At 42.6% G+C, this 18,025-nt stretch overlaps 2 protein-coding genes across 14 annotated transcripts in view; both read left to right on the plus strand.

Annotated features, from left to right (window-relative positions):
* Nucleotides 1–9,451, plus strand: part of LOC109895887 (AP2-associated protein kinase 1) — a 46,525-nt gene extending 37,074 nt beyond the window's left edge. For 5 of the 13 annotated variants that reach the window (XM_031830089.1, XM_020489956.2, XM_020489957.2 and 2 more), the window contains 2 exons: nt 437–547; nt 6,592–9,451. In XM_031830089.1, coding sequence (XP_031685949.1) covers nt 437–547; nt 6,592–7,421 — 941 coding nt within the window. In that variant the 3' untranslated portion in view covers nt 7,422–9,451. Of the gene's footprint in view, nt 1–436; nt 548–1,309; nt 5,653–6,591 lie in introns of all 13 variants that reach the window. The other 8 variants (XM_020489958.2, XM_031830090.1, XM_031830091.1 and 5 more) reach the window with 2 other exon arrangements.
* Nucleotides 9,452–10,496: 1,045 nt separating this feature from the next.
* nfu1 (NFU1 iron-sulfur cluster scaffold homolog (S. cerevisiae)) lies at nt 10,497–18,025 on the plus strand. Its single transcript, XM_020489955.2, has 8 exons — nt 10,497–11,101; nt 11,705–11,805; nt 11,917–12,052; nt 12,194–12,260; nt 12,359–12,476; nt 16,859–16,922; nt 17,046–17,220; nt 17,324–18,025. Exons 1-8 carry the CDS (start codon nt 11,043–11,045, stop codon nt 17,357–17,359), a joined length of 756 nt encoding a protein of 251 aa, XP_020345544.1. The 5' UTR covers nt 10,497–11,042; the 3' UTR covers nt 17,360–18,025.

An 18,025-nucleotide genomic window follows, 5' to 3' on the forward strand; every position in this document is an offset into this window, starting at 1 on the left:
TCACAGTACCACAGACCTGCAATATCGCTCAGCTGTAACACCAAGGCAGACTACTAATATATACATGTTCAAAGCCAAGCAACCTTTGAATGGATGATGTTAAACTACCCAGTTAACTATCATATTACTCATATCAACATGAACTATATCATTTCAACTGGGGAATGAGATATTGAGACAGACATGTTGGCAGCCTGTATCAAAGGGCCCTTTCTTTGTAGCGCTATACAGCTGCCACAACATTGTGGGACCTTCTGCAGACCCTTGACTCATTTACAAAAGCCACATCAGATGCATGGCTTAGTACTAATGCTGTGACTGCTCTGGCTGCCTCTGTCTCTGTACACCCTGCACTCTCCCCTCCTCCCTCGCTCTCTTCTGGGCTGCGCTAACCTCCCCCTCCATCACCCCTTCACCTCCTCTCCTCCACCTGCAGAATCTGCTTACCTCATGTTGGGCTTCCAGCCGCCCGAGGCTGGGGAGAAGGGCACTGAGGACGAGTTTGACCCCATCCCTGTGCTCATCTCCAAACACTCCAACAACCAAGGTATGTAAGGCAGGCCAGCAGTGTGTAGATGGATCCAACCCTATGTGTCTCATTGATCCACACAGAGGATCAAAGTACTGTTCTGTATGAGCTGCCTTCCTCAACCCACATAACTGCCAGGGGACCACGAATGAGCACAGCCATTACTGAGAAACCCTAGCTAACACCTTAGTTCATCACTTACACCTGCTGAGAACAAACATGGCTGGATGTGCTGTAACATTAACTAGCCCTCCCCATCCTAGCATGATTTCACATCAGTGTGTTTCTCATTTGACTTTTCACTGGTTGAACTTTGCCAATAAGAATTGGCAGTTCCTATCAACGGCAGGTACCATTATGCAGTTGTTTTATACAGTATGTCGGAACAGAAGCACCAAAGGCAGAGCATTAAGGCATCTTTTAAGAGTAGTGTCTTCTAGAGGTTAGGACGACATACAAGATGTCCTCCTCCCAGCACTCTTTCCCTGAAATGCTGCGGCTGCATATAGATAATCTTGGCTTACTTTCTCTCTTTTCTTCTCTTTCTACCCGTCTTCCTCATTCACTCCTTTATGCTCCTGTCATCCCACCCTCTCTCCTGTCCTATTTTATTTCACCAACTCTCAATTCTTTGCTAAACTGTCCTTTCTCCTATTCTCTCTCAAATACTCTCTAAATATTACTCTCTCCCGCTGGTTCCCCTTTCTCCCACTTCTCTCTTCCTTGCTCCGTCCATGTCCTCCTCTCTCTCTGTCCCTCTCTCTTTCTGGCACGTTTCAGGTGGTCACTCGCGCAGCAACAGTGGCACTTCAGAGTCCAGCATCCCCAACTTGGCCCGCTCCCTTCTGCTGGTGGATCAGCTCATCGACCTCTAGGGGGTGGGAGAGAGAGGTCGAAGGGGCAGCTTGCAGTCGTAACATGATGGGGAGAGGGGGCAGCAGAGGCACTTATGTAGCACCTTGCAAGGTGAAATGGAGGAGTTTTAGTGTGGACTAGAGAATACTTTCTCTGGTGTGCCTCTGTGCCCCCGCCTCCATCTCTTGCTTTCTTGATACGCTGGTTTCAAACCATTCATCCTGGCCGTTGGCATTCCCATGTTGGTAGCAACATGGCATTAACTCTCCGTCCTGACAGACTGTCTGCTTCTGTCTTGGCTGCACTGTGGTCTTTATCACGCTGTCGTCCATCTGTCAACATTCCTCTTTGTCCTGCCTTGCGGTTTCAACCCCACGCTATTCACATACTGCCTGGCTTGCCCATAACCCCATTGGCTTTGCTGTTTTACAATCTTTGATCAGGGTTTATGCAAACGTATGTGTCCCAGGTCTGACCATGTAACACAGCAGTATAGTACTTCTATCTCTCCTAGCTATCTGTATGCACTCTTCCTGTAGCAGCTATGACCATGTCTAGTCATTAGAGCAAAGCAGGCCTTTAGGAAAGCAGACATTGACTGAACTATCACGAGCTGCTTGCATGGGCCATACAGATGAGACCAATGAGCTGTCAGTCCTTAGGCCCCTGCTGTGTGTAACTTTTCTCAAACTGCTGTGGTTCACCGGTGCCCCCTGGGAATGTTTGGCTGTCTGTTGCAAATGGTCGAAGATGTCTGTCATTCTGAGGTCAAAAGCGCTTCTGCAACATGCCCTGTTATGGTGGACATCTACAGACTGTGTCTAGCTACCCCAAAACTGCCTCTGATTGTCTGGTCTTCTACAACAGCCATCTCCTTGACTGCACAACCATGTTTATCTTGGCTGTGCTTTATGTATCTGAACACGGGATTATTGTTCCCGTGTTGTGCATTTCCTGTAGTTTAAGGTCATATTGAGCGGGTGCATTTAGCCTCTTACTATACCTCTAATTATAATAATTATCTGGAAAGGTTGACTCCTTCGTGGTATTATTCTAAATGTGTGTAATTCATTTCAATGCCCTCGTCTTCTTGGTCATACTGTACATTAAGACGGGTGCTCAAGACATTTCTCTTATGGGCAGAATGCATGCTAACCAGTTATTGATCATCTGTATTCCAATAAGAGCTTTATCGTGGCTATTCTGTTTGATTTGGGTTTCTGTCCTCGGCCCATTGGCAAGGCTAACAGATCTACTTTTCCCAGAATGTGAGAGAAATTAGTCCCATATTGAGCATGGATACAGCTGAACAGTGCAATGGTTGTGTATCTCATTGGTTGTTTAGTGAGGGTCAGCTGATCTTTACCAGTGAGCCAGCAGAGTGAGTAGTAGGGTCAGCTGATCATTACCAGTGAGCCAGCAGAGTGAGAAGTAGGGTCAGCTGATCTTTACCAGTGAGCCAGCAGAGTGAGAAGTAGGGTCAGCTGATCTTTACCAGTGAGCCAGCAGAGTGAGAAGTAGGGTCAGCTGATCTTTACCAGTGAGCCAGCAGAGTGAGAAGTAGGGTCAGCTGATCTTTACCAGTGAGCCAGCAGAGTGAGAAGTAGGGTCAGCTGATCTTTACCAGTGAGCCAGCAGAGTGAGAAGTAGGGTCAGCTGATCTTGGGTTTTGTCTGCTTGTGTTGTGCTGGTGTTGTCCTACAGCCAATCACAGTTTCTCTTTTTGTTCCATGTGTCTCTGTTGCACATTTTATCCTCATCATTAATCTCCCTTCTTTCCAATCTACTCATCCATACTACACAAACACACATATACACCTTGATGTTGCTTGTGTATAGTGTAATGATCTGGTCAAATATCCATAACCAACTCATATGTATATAGAACCATTATTTCCTCGTTCTCCCATTGTAAAGAAGTAGTTAAAGTATACTGAACAAGAATAGAAACGCAACATGCAACAATTTCAACGATTTACAGTTCATATAAGGAAATCGGTAAATTTTAATAAATCCATTAGGCCCTACTCTATGGACTTCACATGACTGGGTAGGGGTGCACCCACTGGGGAGCCAGGCCAAGCCAATCAGAATGAGTTTTCCCCCACAAAAGGGCTTTATTCCAGACAGAAATACTCTGCAGGTATAGAGCTTCTTGATATGCCTCACCTGTCAGGTGGATGAATTGTCTTGGCAAAGGAAAAAGGTTTACGAACAGGGATGTAAACAAATTTGTGTACAAAAGTTTAAAGTAATACGCTTTTTGTGCACATTGCAAATTTTGGGATATTTTATTTCAGCTCATGAAACATGGGACCAACACTTTACATGTTGCATTTATATTTTTGTTCAGTATACATTTTAAAGTGCTTCATATTTAAAGACCTATCATAATATGAATAAATGTGACAGTGCTATAGAATGAATGAATGTATGAAGTGAGTATCAATATGAAATATATACAATTCATAAGTACATATTATAGGTAAATGGAAAAAAGTTTTTCTGTGTATTCTTTATGGGGCTGTATTTAAGAGTGCAAAGATATTGTGTCCCTCCTATTTGTCCAAAGTATTTTTGTCTATCCTTGGTCTTGTGGGAGACTATTTCAGCATAGGGAAGCCACTAGCCCCATGGTTTTAGCGATCTTCATTTGGTGGTGTTCTGAGAACAGCTCTGTGCTTGTGACTTGCCTTATTGGGGTATTATCTTAAACCTTCATCCTTGGTTTTCCCATCGTTTTTCCTGGTTTGATTTTCTTCCTCTGAGCTGTAGTTTATTTAACAAGAGTCCCCTCCCTCTGAAAACAGGGCTTATGACGGAAGGGTCTTCCTGATATCTCTGTCCTTTCCTCCTCCTTTACTGTTACCCCTAAATGCATAAAACAAGCAAAGCTATATCGCCTGCCTACTTACACGTTACAATGCAGTCTCATTTGTTGGAAACAGAACCAAAATGTGTCTTACTCTTGACACATCTTCATCATCCTCCCAGCCAGCATAATCAGGTGATATAATTTACTACATTGTACCCACACTTGATTTACCTGAGGAATATTCAAATTAGATGATACAATGTTTCAGAAATTAAACTGAAATGCAACCCATCTAAGAACTCTCAACTAGACAAAATGCATTTATTCAATTTCAAAAAGTATTGTTTCCATACTTGGAAAATACACCAAGCAAAAATCTACATTTCCATTTGAGGTGTTACTGCTAGTATCGCATACTTTAAGTTGAAGTAAACTTTAAACTTTGAAGTAAAAATGTGTTTTACCCCTCTCCAAACCATATATTGTTCAGTAAGTAGAAATTGGGCTGTGGCTTTTGAAGAGTGTCTGGAGAATCAGTAAAACTACTCTTATTTTGTTTTTCTCCGATCTACTTGTTGTACAGTCTTTTGCAGGTTTAGGTGTGGCTAACCAATGCAATTCTACAGTAGTGCTCATATTATCCTTAGACACCACAGTGCTGTATTCAGTAGAGGTCTAGCCTTGCCAGTAGAATTTGACTTGTGTTGCTGTGAAACTGATGTCCCTAGTGTGTTTGCTGGGGCAAATATATGAACACTGTTGTACTGCGCAAACAGCAGTTGTCCATATGTGAAAGCACAGAGCTATTATCTAGCGTATACCTTTATATTTTTATGAAATGAGAAAAATATTCAAAAAAAAAGGGACATTTAAATAAACATCTGAATGGAACTCTAGTCTCCTTGGTGTATTTTTAAATTCATCAGTAGGAAATTAAGTTCAATATATGGTGGTGTTATGAGATAATTGAAAGAGCAAGTATAGGTGGATAACACATCAGTCTTTTGCGTAGTCACACACCCACATAATTTACTAACCTAAAAATGTTAAGGCTCACACTTAAGACAGAAAACACAATCTGCTGTCAGTTTGCCAGTTTATGAATGCATTAATAGCTTTCGGAAGCCTTTTTTCCTCCTTTCGCCCTATCATAAACACTGTATCTCAGTACAGTATGGAAATGCTCACTCATCCTATTATGCCTTGGTGCTAGACTGAGCACCTAACACACACTGCACTCTTACATAGGGTTTGAGTACTCTCACACCTAACTTCTTGCCTTTCAAGCCACTGGAAGGTTGAGTATCTTAGAGCTACAGTTCTACCTCTTCTCTTACTCACACCCTGCCCAACTCTTTGCCCTCTGGCTGACTCTGAACTGTGCCCTAAATGGCTGCCACTAACCCTCTCCCCCTGGAGCTGCCGGCTAACTCCTGCTACCTGCACTACCAAGGTAAGACTGCCCCTGTTTCTGTCGCTCTGTCTGTCTGCTCCTGTCAATCTCACTCTCTGCTGGGACTCCAGTGAGTCCTCTCACTCTACCTTGTTTCCACGGGTCCATTTGCTCCTTATCAAGTCCCTATATCTTTATATAACTTAGCAATAAAGAACCTAAATCTTCCAGTATTACTCTTTGTAGTGGTGCGTGGAATTGTTTTGGTGAGGGGTTGTGTGTCTGCTTAGAGGATGTTGGAGATCTCCTGGAAAAACAAGTGGAAACAATGTATTTTTTTGTTGTAGTGATAGCGCTGAATAGTCGTCTGTCGCGTTGTGTTCATTGTGTTGTACAGAGTAGATCATGTTGTGTTTTTGGAGTCGTGCTGTGCTGGCTTGCTGCTGTTGGACCATTGTGCTGTTGTTGCTGTTTCCATGGTGTTTACTTGTTTGTAGTAGAACTGTTGTACGTGTCATCTTTGGGAGTGGCCTATTGATGCTCTGTTAGACCAAAGGACCACAGACTGTGTAGTTCAAAGCTGAGAGAGGGTTTTCAATGTAAACTAAGTTGGAGTCTTAACCACCAGTCATCTTGTCTCAGTGTACACATCTTAAAGGGCAACTCCACCACTAACATCCTTGTCATTATCTCCAGCACTATACTATTGTCTACATATGTGGAGACGGCACATTTCTATATTTTGTAGAAAAAGAATATCTCGTTTAAAGTCCTACCTGATTTGTGGTGACGTGGGAAGTCAGAAAATACTCTCCTGGCGAGAAAATGACAGGTTTTTCTACTTTTAATCCTGCCCTGTGATGTCACAGATCATAGAAACGTGCCATTTCCCCATAATGTAGACACTGGTATGGTGCTGGAGACAATGGATGAGGTTGAAAAGTGGCAGTATTGTCCTTTTTATGTCTCATCCTTTACTTTGTCTTCTCCCCTCTGCAGAGCTGAAAGGGGAGAGTAAAAGCCACGCTGTGCTAGACAAGGGGAGGTCAGAGATTGAGCTGCCTGAAGAAGGCCACAGAGCAGACCAGGGCTGTGTCCACTCCAGCGATGAGGAATTTGAGGAGGAAGACAAGAGAAAGGAGGAGCAATGCAGGAGGGCCAGTGAGAGTGATGAGGTGGGCCATGACTGCAGTGGTTCCAGACCTTTGCTGCTGGATTCAGATGAAGAGGAGGAGCACCGGTCTGAATTACACCTCCCACCCTCCCAGCCACGCCTATCACACCCACAACTCTCCACTCCCTCCCACCAACCTACCCCAGGCCCACATGTCCCATGCCAGAATAATTCCCAACAGATGCCCCAGAAAGCCAGGGGGGGTGAGGTTGTCCCTGATGTCTTCTCCAAAGCCCCCTTCAAGGTTGGACAGGAAGAGGCAGGCGATGTGTTCGCAAATGCCCCATTCCCACGTCCCCTTGTTGTGACTCAACAGCATCCAGATGTCTTCCTGCAGGCCCCCTTTGTGAAGCCCAAGACCCTCCACCCTCACCCAGCTGTGCTTTACCCTGTGGCCTCTGAAACAGCCCTCTTGAGCCAGGTGGCCCCACAGCCTTTCCGCCCACAGGCCCTGGCCAAGTACTCCCGACACTTTCAAGGCCCATTGCCTCAGCAGCCTGTGACAGCTCAGAGGGTGTTGTCCAGCGTGAGCAGGCAGACTGCTGTGAGCTCAGTACCCGTGGGACCCTTACACTCCTGGACTTCAGAGGTGAGTGCAGTAGACCCCTTTGTCTCTGCGCCCTTTCACCTCAAGGCCCCGCAAGAGAAGCCCTGAAAGCTCCCATCCTTCCCTACAAAGCAGGGGAGCCAGCATTGGAGGCCACACCTGTGCACACTACACTAAAGCATACACACTGCATGCTGTCACCAGCACCGGGGCTGGGCTGCAGGGTGGCATAAAACTCAAAGATCTTATCCTTTACAAACTCGGAAAGGTCTTGAAATTGCGCACGGTCATCATTGCACTTTTTTGCTGCATTAGAATAGAGGTTCCAGTCAGTCGCCGTTATCCCTGTGCTGGTAGCTGTCATATCCTTTGGTATGCATAGAGGATATGGCAGTTGTTGTTTTTTTCTGCCTACCTCAGTTTGTCCTCAGCTTTTCCATTTGAGCGAAAACATTGCTCAATTTAGAGAGCTTCTTGACGGGGGCCAGTGTTGGAGGTTTAAAATCAGACAGGACACACACACACACACATCCCCCGTTCTAGGGTTAACCGCTTAATGAAATTTGACCCTCTGCTCCTTTACTCAGTTCATCATCCATTGCTCTGTAAGGTCCAATAAGTATTCCCATGACAGCCCTGATCTCTGTGTGATGATGTCACTACTCATCCAGGGGTTATCCTCTCACAGGGGCCCAAGAAAGGCCTCCTGTATTGGTTCCTCTACATGTCTTATATACTTCTGTTTGTTTTGGAAGTTATCTGATGACCATTTTAGCCTATTTAGTGGTGTATACTTTATACGAGGTAGGTTAATGTACATCTGGCGGTGCTGTCATATTTTTATCATTTATAATATTCATCCGATGCTGGATTATGTTGCACATGTCAAACTATAATGCATTATGAGTTGACATTTTAGCCTTTGTTTTGATCCAATCCTTCTTTTCACTTGTGTTTATGGTCACCTGACTCAGGTTGACTTTAGCAGCACTAAGGCATCTGTCACCTACTGTACATGCAGGGCATATAGTACAGAGCATACCTTACTGAGGCCAAAGGTCAGAGTTTCACCTTAAACCTGTCATCGCTCGTGGGTGCCTCTGCTGTATGTCATTTGGTGTTAGTTGACTTTAATTTTGAACTGAGGTTGTTAATGTTGTAGCAGAGACGCCTTATAGAAGTCCTCAAATCTCACGACCAGCACTGTCGACAAAGTCCCAGTCAGCACCTCCACTACACTCTGTCAGCATCTATTGTTAATGCTATGTAACTCTATGCACTCACATTCCACACCTGCTCATTCAATCATTTTCTTAAATAGCAAGCCTACATTCTACCTGCACTCGATTCAATAAGATTTGGAAACCTTTACAATCAGCACCCCCTGTCAGAACATATCAGAATAACTAAAACCCTTGTGAAGCACCTCAAGCAAAACACACAACTTTCACCTGTGGCAAGTCAGACACACACTTTCCTACACATGCTCAAAAGACACAATTCCAAGTAAAGGGTCAACACATGGTTTCTTCATAAACCCATAAGCTTTCACACTTCTACACCAGATTTTGCATTCCTTTTTTATAGCCATATGAAATGCTGATATGGTATTCTGCTGACTATTGTAGAGTCTTGAAGCACTTTTCAATGTTTGCGATCCATTACATGACTTGGTGATGGTGTGGACCAATAGACTTTCTCAGCTACTTGATCCAAAATAAGAATCCCCGTCTTAAAAGGAGAAATTATTCTGATTTGCTTTTTGTCATTCGTGATTACTCTTTGTATAACATGTTAATTCATCTGCCGTGCAAATGAAGACTGAACACCATCAGCAGCAATGATAATGTACTCTACAATTACATGTGTTGAGGTGACACAGCTTTCTGAAGTTGTTGAAATAGTTTTTTTGTGTAGGTCCTTTCCTGGAAAACTTAAAAGCAGCATTTTTGTTTGATTTGTCTGACTGTAATATGTTGTGTAGTAAAGTGTGGTGGCTGATTCAACAGCAAGCCTCACCTGCTGAACCCTAAAGGCACCCATATCAAAATACTTGAGTCATGCAAAGCTTGCCATTCAACACCATATCTTGTATGTCCTTGCGTAAAGATGAAGATAAATAAATGTATGCAAAACAAGTAAATCTCAGTTGTATTTTGTTGCATTTGTGTATCATGAGATGCACCCATATGCAATGTATGTTATAAGCTGAACGTTCTCTACCTTGTGGTTATAGGTATGTATTACACTGAACTAAAATAAATGCAACATGTAAAGTGTTGGTCCCATGTTTGATGAGCTGACATTAAAGATCCTGGAAATCTTCCATACACACTCTTACTTTGCTCAAATTGTGGGGAAAAAAATAATCCTTTGACAAGATAATCCATCCACCTGACAGGTGTGGCATATCAAGAAGCTGATTAAACAGCATGATCATTACACAGTTGCACCTTGAGCTGGGGACAATAAAAGGCCATTAAAATGTGCAGTTTTGTCGCAACACAATGCCACAGATGTTTCAAGTATGCTAACTGCGGGAATGTCCACCAGAACTGTTGCTAGAGAATTTAATGTTAATGTATCTACCATAAGCCGCCCCCAACGTTGTTTTAGAAAATTTGGCAGTACATCCAACCTCACAATCGCAGACCATATGTAATGACACCAGCCCAGGATCTCCACATCTGGATTCTACACCTGCAGGATCATCTCAGATCAGCCACCCGGACAGCTTATGAAACTGTGGGTTTGCGCAACAGAATAATTTGTGCTGAAATTGTCTCAGGGAAGCTCATCATCATCCGCACCAGGGTCTTGACCTGACTGCAGTTTGGCGTCGTAACTTCAGTGGGAAAATGCTCACCTTCGATGGCCACTGGAACTCTGGAGAAGTTTGCTCTTTACGGAGGAGTCCCGGTTTCAACTGTACCAGGCAGATGACGTCGCGGCCGCGAGCAGTTTGCTGACGTCAACGTTGTGAATAGAGTGTCCCGTGGTGGTGGGGTAATGCTTTTGGCAGGCATAAGCTTCGGACAACGATCACAATTGCATTTTACTAATGGCAATTTGAATGCACAGTGATACCGTGACGAGATCCTGAGGCCCATTATCGTGCCATTCATCTGCCATCACCTCATGTTTCAGCATGATAATGCACGGCCCCTTGTCTCAAGGATCTGTACACAATTCCTGGAAGCTGAAAGTGTCCCAGTTCTTCCATGCCCTGCATACTCAGAAATGTCACCCATTGAGCATGTTTTGGATACTCTGGATCAACGTGTACGACAGCATGTTCCAGTTCCGGATAATATCCAGCAAGAGGAGTGGGACAACATTCCACATGCTATGTTCAACAGCCTGATCAACTACGTGAAGGAGCTGTCGCGCTGCATGAGGCAAATGGTGGTCACACCAGATACTGACTGGTTTTCTGATCCAAGCCCCTAACTTTTTTTTTTAAGGTATCTGTGACCAACATATGTATGTCTGTATTCTCAGTCATGTGAAATCCATAGATTAAGGCTTAATTTATTTATTTCAATTGACTGATTCCCTTGTGACTTATCATCACAATCTTAGAAGTTGTTGCATGTTGCATTTCTATTTTTGTTCAGTGTATACAGGAACCATGTTTTGGTTCCTACACAAAATGTGGTTCCAGGGAAATAATACAAGGACGGTTTCTTCCTTGGAGTTTACAGGAAATTGCGTATAAGCATCACAAACATGGCGACTTACAGGCAGGTCGGGAGGTTGTTGGGTATTTCTGCAAGAATTTCAAGTCCGTAAGTTGTGCTCTGTTGAACACTGACTGAGGATGTCTTTAAAGCTGTAGTAATGCATGTTTTCACCTTTTCCTCGCACTACGTGTTCGTCAACTAATTAGTTAGCGGCTAACCTTTAGCTAGCTCTGTTTCATAAGATAAGGTCTGACGCAGTTTAGGAGTAGCGAGGTAACGTGATTATTGTAGCTCAATTTCCAGTAAAAAGTTATTATAGTTGCAATATGATTGAACTGGTTTAATAAAACATTTAATTTGTAGCTAGCAAACTAGCTAGTTGCTCAGCTTGCCTCATTGGTGAAAAATGCATAACCCCACAGAGCTCAGCAAGCACAATAATATCCCTACTTGCATAATTAATACGGGTGCGTTTGATCACAGGAATATTTTCATACTGGATTTTTTTTTAAATAAATTGCTGCCCAGGTCTCCAACTAATTAAATTGTTAATTGTCAGCATGCTGTGTTCCAATAGTGTTGCATCATGTGACATATTGTCAAATCAAGCGTGATGTGACTGGTTCTGTTTTTATTTGGTCTGGTTGATCGCGGTGATCAATTTACCCTATTCTTATTCTAAATTGATCAAAAATGTTTTTTCTTTAGGCTTGCTGTGCGTGCATATCAGTTTGCTGGACTGCATTGGACTCCACACAACATTGGTGTTAACAGGAGATGGTCACTGCCACCATTTTCAGTTGTATCTGGTAGGCATGAAAACCCTGTACAGTGTATAGAAATGTCTTCGGGAGCTATCTAAAATGTGTTTTAGCACCACAATTGCTCAAATTACTTTGACACTATGCCCCTCTTTCCAGCAAGGACCATGTTTATTCAGACCCAGGACACTCCCAACCCAAACAGCTTGAAATTTCTGCCTGGTCGCATGGTCCTTGAACAAGGAACGATGGATTTTACTGCACCCCGTGAAGCCTATTGCTCCCCCCTCGCAAGGTTAATGACTTAGGCTACTGAAACCATGCCTACCAATATTGAAAATAACATTTAAACAATTAAAAGAACAAGCAGTCTGAGACATCTTGTTACAGCCCTAATTTATCTTGGGCAACATTGTAATACGTATTATTTCTTCAGGCAGCTATTTAGAATCGACGGTGTCAAGGGTGTCTTTTTGGGTCCTGACTTCATAACCATAACCAAGGTAATATTACCAGTCATTTACATGTATATTTTAACATGTCATGTCTGAATCATGGGTAGAAATGATTAGAATTGCTCTGTTTCTGGCTTCTTATTCAGACAGATGTAGATCTGGAATGGAAGTTAATCAAACCTGATGTGTTTGCTGCCATTATGGACTTCTTCACATCTGGACTCCCTGTTGTCAATGAGGAGGACACCCCTCGTGCAGATACAGGTATGGAACAGACAAACACTTTATAAGGCAGTACAATACCGCCACCTTACATAGGATAGGCGATAGATGCACACACACAAAAATGACTGTACTGAGTTATATTGTATGCAACAAAAAAAGGGGTGAAATTATACTTTTGTTTGTTTAAAAAATGTATTCTTGACATGGTAGGGGTCAATTATTGACACCTCTGTTTTCAATACCTTGTGGTGTATAATCTGGAGTCCAGAAGCAGAACTTGCAGTTGAACAAAATACATCTGGTGTTATTCCATTTTGTTTTACAGATCTAAACTTTAGGAGAAGTGGAACAAAAATCAAGAACAACATTCTTTCTCCCTTGCAGGTCTGCTACTGCCATGCCAAAAACAAGTTCCTTAGCCCCACACAAGTGTGTTAAATCTGCTCATTAAAAGCTCTGGTGGGGGCCTGGGTGCGGCCCAGTTGCATAGAGTGGCGCTCTCCACTGCCGTGGGGCTGAACTTTGTGACAGCTGTTTCTCCTGCGCTTTGTTGCGGTTGCTATCTGTGATCCTGAAAATAGTTTCTTCAGAATAGGCACATTCTCGCGCTCACGGGTTAACATGACATTCTTCATATAGTTACATAAAACTCTAGCCCGATGAACTTGGCCTTCTCAGTATTCATCCATTAGTTTAGTTCATATAAATACAACAATTGAATGGGTTTCTTTCGGAGAGTGTTAAATGACATTCTTATGCTCACTGAGCGTATCTTATCATCTCTTCCTCTGTGAACATCTCTTTTACATGTCCCGTCTTCCACATATGACATGGGATTTTGTATTTGTGCAACATCTCCAACCTTGAATGTGGCCTCGTTGGTTAACTTCTCCACACTTGTTCCTCATGTGCCTCTGTCTGCAGGATTGTCTTTCCCACTGCAGTGTCTCCATTTTCCTGGAAGTGTCAGACTTAGGATTTCATCCACTCTGTTAGCAATTAATGGTTTCCATTGTTTGACTGTGGTGTTGATCCAATGGAGTGTTATCATTGAGTCTGTCCAGTAGTGAACTTGTACATCACTCATCAAGTTGCTCATTAGATGGTTTCCTAATCTTGCTCCTATTGCTGCTTCTGGAAGTTCTAGTCTGGGTGGAGTTTTCAATGGAGAACTATTGTCTTGGCTGTGATTAGACCTGTAGTGCATTCTCCTTCTGCATTTGCTGTGTGCATGTACCTAGTGGATAAATCTTGTGGAAGCTCTTCATCCCATGATAGGCCCTGTTTCCACATTTCTTGGAATGGACACTTGATCCTAATGCTGACTGTGGATACAATCTGATTGAATATTCAAGCAGCTGATTGAAGTAGTCCTCGTTTTGTGATCTTGTCTTTCAGGAATTCAATCAAATCTGTCCTTTCAAACAGTCATCAGTGTCTGATCTCTATGTTAATCCTAGTAAGCAACTTTTTATGGAGTTTGACTTTCATCATGATTTCTTCATTTGTCATTGGCATGTCACTTTTCCATAAGAACCTCAAAATACTTCTGTCCATTTTGTTTAGAGAGATTTGCAAAAATGCTTTCGTGATGTCTGCCATTAGCTCCATTCTGTGCTGCCTGAACTTAATCAGAATACTCAACAGGTAATGGTTTAGATTTGGTCCTGTTAGTAAGCAGTCATTTAACAAAATACTAATATATACATATTTTTTACCTTTATTTAACTAGGCAAGTCAGTTAAGAACAAATTCTTATTTTCAATGACGGCCTTGGAACAGTGGGTTAACTGCCTTGTTCAGGAGCAGAACGACAGATTTTTACCTTGTCAGCTCGGGGATTCAATCTTGCAACCTTTCGGTTACGAGTCAAACGCTCTAACCACTAGGCTACCTGCTGCCCCACTATATCTCTCATGCGAGGATGCATCAACCACTACTCTGAGCTTGATAGTTGTCCTCTCCTTGATCACTGTGATCCGGTAAGTAGTATACAGGTTTATCTTGGCTAAGATTGATACAGTGCCTTCAGAAAATATTAATTCAGTCGCCCCTTTTTACACATTTTGCTGTGTTGCAGCCTGAATTCAAAATAGATTCAATAAATTTAAAAAATCTCACCCATCTACACACAATATCCCACAATGACAGTGAAAACATGTTTTATAGAAATGTAATGAAATACAGAAATCCAATTTACATAACTTCACACACCTGATTCAATACATGTTACAATCACCTTTGGCAGCGATTTACAGCTGTGATTCTTTTGGGGTGAGTTAAGAGCTTTGCACACCTGGATTGTACAATATTTGCACATTCTTTTTTTAAATTCTTCAACTGCTGTCAGGTTGGTTGTTAGTCATTGATTGCCATAAATGTTTAAGTCTTGCCATAGAATTTCAAGATGATTTTAAGTAATCTATAATTAGGCAACTCAGGAACATTCAATATAGTCTTGGTAAGGTAACCCCATTTAGTCGATAGGCTGTTGGTCGACAGGTTTATTTAGTCGAGCAGTAGCAAAAACACCTGTCTGAGTGGACTAATCCATAGTGTTGGCCGTGGGGATGGCACAGACCATCGCTCTAAGGCGTACTACTGAAATTGTATATGGTTATTACATAAGAACAATGGTGCAACACTAATAAAACAATGTTCTCCTGTGTTGGATAGTGGTCACTGTCCGTGGTTCTGAAACGCATCAGTGCGCTGTTGAACTGGCACCTTTTCCTAGACCATGTTGCTATGCGTTAACCAGCATATTGGTGTTGAGAAAAATACGGTGAGGCAGCAGCGGACTTAGGAGACGAGAAAACAGCCCTTGCTTTAATTGTCTAAGAAAAGTGAGGAGAGAGGATACCCCAACTTAATTAGGTGTATAATCAATAGCCTAACTGTTAAATGTGCCTGGTTTTATAAATGACCGTACCAGTCAAAAAGTAGTGAATACTGCAAAACCCATTGCCGTATTCACGACTTTGTTCAAGCTATCCATGGGAGTTTCATTTTCAGCGTTCAAGTCAATCTCATTCAATGTTTGTTGCTTTGCAATGAATTGTTCCAAACATTCCTCCAAGATACTCCCATCAGGGTTTTCCTCTCCCAGTACCTGATCAATACTGTTCAACAGCCTTGTTGCCGTCCTTGTCGTTTTTGACTCTGTTTCAATCGTGCAAGTTCCCTCATTGTTTCTCCTGGTCAACTCCACGTTTCCAATATAATCCTCAGTATCAATTTTTCTTGTCATTTTCTTTGAGGAATCCTTCCCTCGTGGGTTTTGGCATCAACTTGTGGCGTATATTCAGGAGTCCCGAAGTATTACTTGCAGTTTAAAATAAATCAGGTTTTATGCCCTATTGTTTTTCAAATCTTAACTTTAGGGGAAGTGGACCAATAATCAAAATGAAAATGCCATTATTTTGCCCTTGCAGGTCTGCTCCTGCCAGGACAAACACAGGTTTGGCATGGCACCTGTAGCCCAGCACAAGTGTATTGAAATTGATCATTAAAAGCTTTGGTGGGGGGCTCGGCGCAGTTCAGAGTGGCGCTGAACTCTGAGTGGTTTCTCCCGCACTTGCTTGCAGTCACACTCCGTGGTCCTGAAAATGTATTAGGATTAGGCACCTTTGGCTTGGGGGTTAACATGACATTCTTCATTAAGTTATAACATACCTCACCAACGAGAATAACCACACTGAACCTTTTTCTTTTTTTAGATGTAGGAATTGGAGAACTCATAGGGAGTGATTTTAGACCATTCCTCCACACTGAATCCTTCCACATTCTTGATATACTGTGCATAAGAACTGCCCTCTTCGATGCAAACCATATGTTTTAAAGTCCGGAGATTGCCATTGTAAGATGTTGATTTTGTTGGTGGGGGGGCCAATTAACCATTTCTTTGTGGATTTTGATGTTTGCTTGGTCTTGCTGGAAGATCAAAGTTTCCACCTCCTGGCAAAGGTGGCCGCTGGGTAAAGTTCACGATGCCGTTGACCTTAACAAGGGATCCAGGATCAGCGGACGCAAAATATCCCCATAACATAAGATCCACCACCATATTTTACAGTAGTTGTAGGGTTATTTTCTGCTGCATTATTATTTTGATGCCTAACCCACCACTGGTGTGCGTGGCCAAAGAGCTCTATTTTCATGTCATCTGACCAAAGCACTAGTTCCAATCCAAGTGCAGTTTAGCAAACTCCAGGCATTTACATTTGTTGGATGACATGAAAATAGAGCTCTTTGGTGGGTTTGACGTCGAAATGAGTGGCATATCAATCTACCATTTTCAACCCGTATACAAATTACAGGCTGTGAATGGAAAGGGCAACCTATTATATTAAAGATGGTTGCATTTATTTCCTGTGTTAAATGTAAGCATATTTTTGCATGAACTGTTCCTTTTGTCTTTACAGCACCATCAGATGATGATGATGAGGTGATTGCTATGATCAAAGAGCTTCTGGACACTCGAATCAGGTATCATTACTGTAGTTATACATAGCCTTTAGCTGATATCTCCCTCCCTGTCATCAGAAGTGTCTCTCTGCTCAATGCAGTATCTGTATGTATTAAATTCTTAACTCATGTGGCTTCCTCCAGGCCAACAGTGCAGGAGGATGGTGGAGATGTCCTTTATTGTGGCTTTGAGGATGGCATTGTAAAGCTGAAGCTGCAGGGCTCCTGCACCAGTTGCCCCAGCTCCATGGTCACTCTGAAGAGTGGCATCCAGAATATGTTGCAGTTCTATGTCCCTGAAGTGGAAGGGGTGGAGCAGGTTTGTACCCTGTACAAAAGAACGAGCAGAATTTTAGGTGGTTGCCTGTAGGTCTAGTTCTCGATTTCACAAGACAAACCTAACGTGTCGTGTACTTTTCCAGGTGAAGGATGAGCAAGAGGAGGTTGCACAAGGCTGAGTCCAATGGAAACTACTCAGACCCTATAGACATTCCTCTTACCCTCTCCCCTCCTGCAGCCACTCCTGACTCCAGTATAGCTGATTAATCCGCATCGTAGAGGCTTGTCTAAAGCACAGCAGTGACGAAGGAAGAACTTCGCTGTTATTTTGAGAGATTTGTCATTGGACTTCATAAGTTCCCAGAGATTGTCAGCTGTCAACCTTTCTGGCTATGGGACTCGGTGTGTAAGAGAGGACCCCACCTTGTCTGAAGTAGTGTCCTTGTCCTGCTGTTTTTTTGGGGGGGGGGGAAGGATTCCAGGCTGATGGAGTCCACAAACTTTTGTCTGACAATGTATTTATTGCAGTATCTCATATTATCACACCATATAACTCAGTAAGTATTGGTTATTAAAAAAACAACTCCATCTATATACAGCACAAATGTGCAGACTGTATAATGTAAATAAAGTACATTGAATTAAGTTTATGAAATTATTTTATAGAATTCCCTGAATATTGGCTACCAAACCCTTTGTCAATCTGACGGGAAAAAGTGCACATGTTGCACGGATAGAGGATACTCCTTTTGCCATTTATGGTCTGGAGGAAAGCTTGAGTTTGCATTGCTTTCTAAGTCTGTTATTGTACATTTAAATAAGTGATTAAAGACAATTTATACATT

This window comes from Oncorhynchus kisutch, linkage group LG8 (assembly GCF_002021735.2).
Source record: "Oncorhynchus kisutch isolate 150728-3 linkage group LG8, Okis_V2, whole genome shotgun sequence".
Taxonomy (NCBI): domain Eukaryota; kingdom Metazoa; phylum Chordata; class Actinopteri; order Salmoniformes; family Salmonidae; genus Oncorhynchus; species Oncorhynchus kisutch.

Excerpts from the sequence above, each read along its gene's own strand:
- nfu1 (XM_020489955.2), top strand. The coding sequence starts at position 11,043 with ATGGCGACTTACAGGCAGGTCGGGAGGTTGTTGGGTATTTCTGCAAGA. Across the intron at positions 12,053-12,193 it reads TATTGCTCCCCCCTCGCAAG|GCAGCTATTTAGAATCGACG; the intron begins GTTAATGACTTA and ends TTATTTCTTCAG. Across the intron at positions 12,477-16,858 it reads CACCCCTCGTGCAGATACAG|CACCATCAGATGATGATGAT; the intron begins GTATGGAACAGA and ends TTGTCTTTACAG.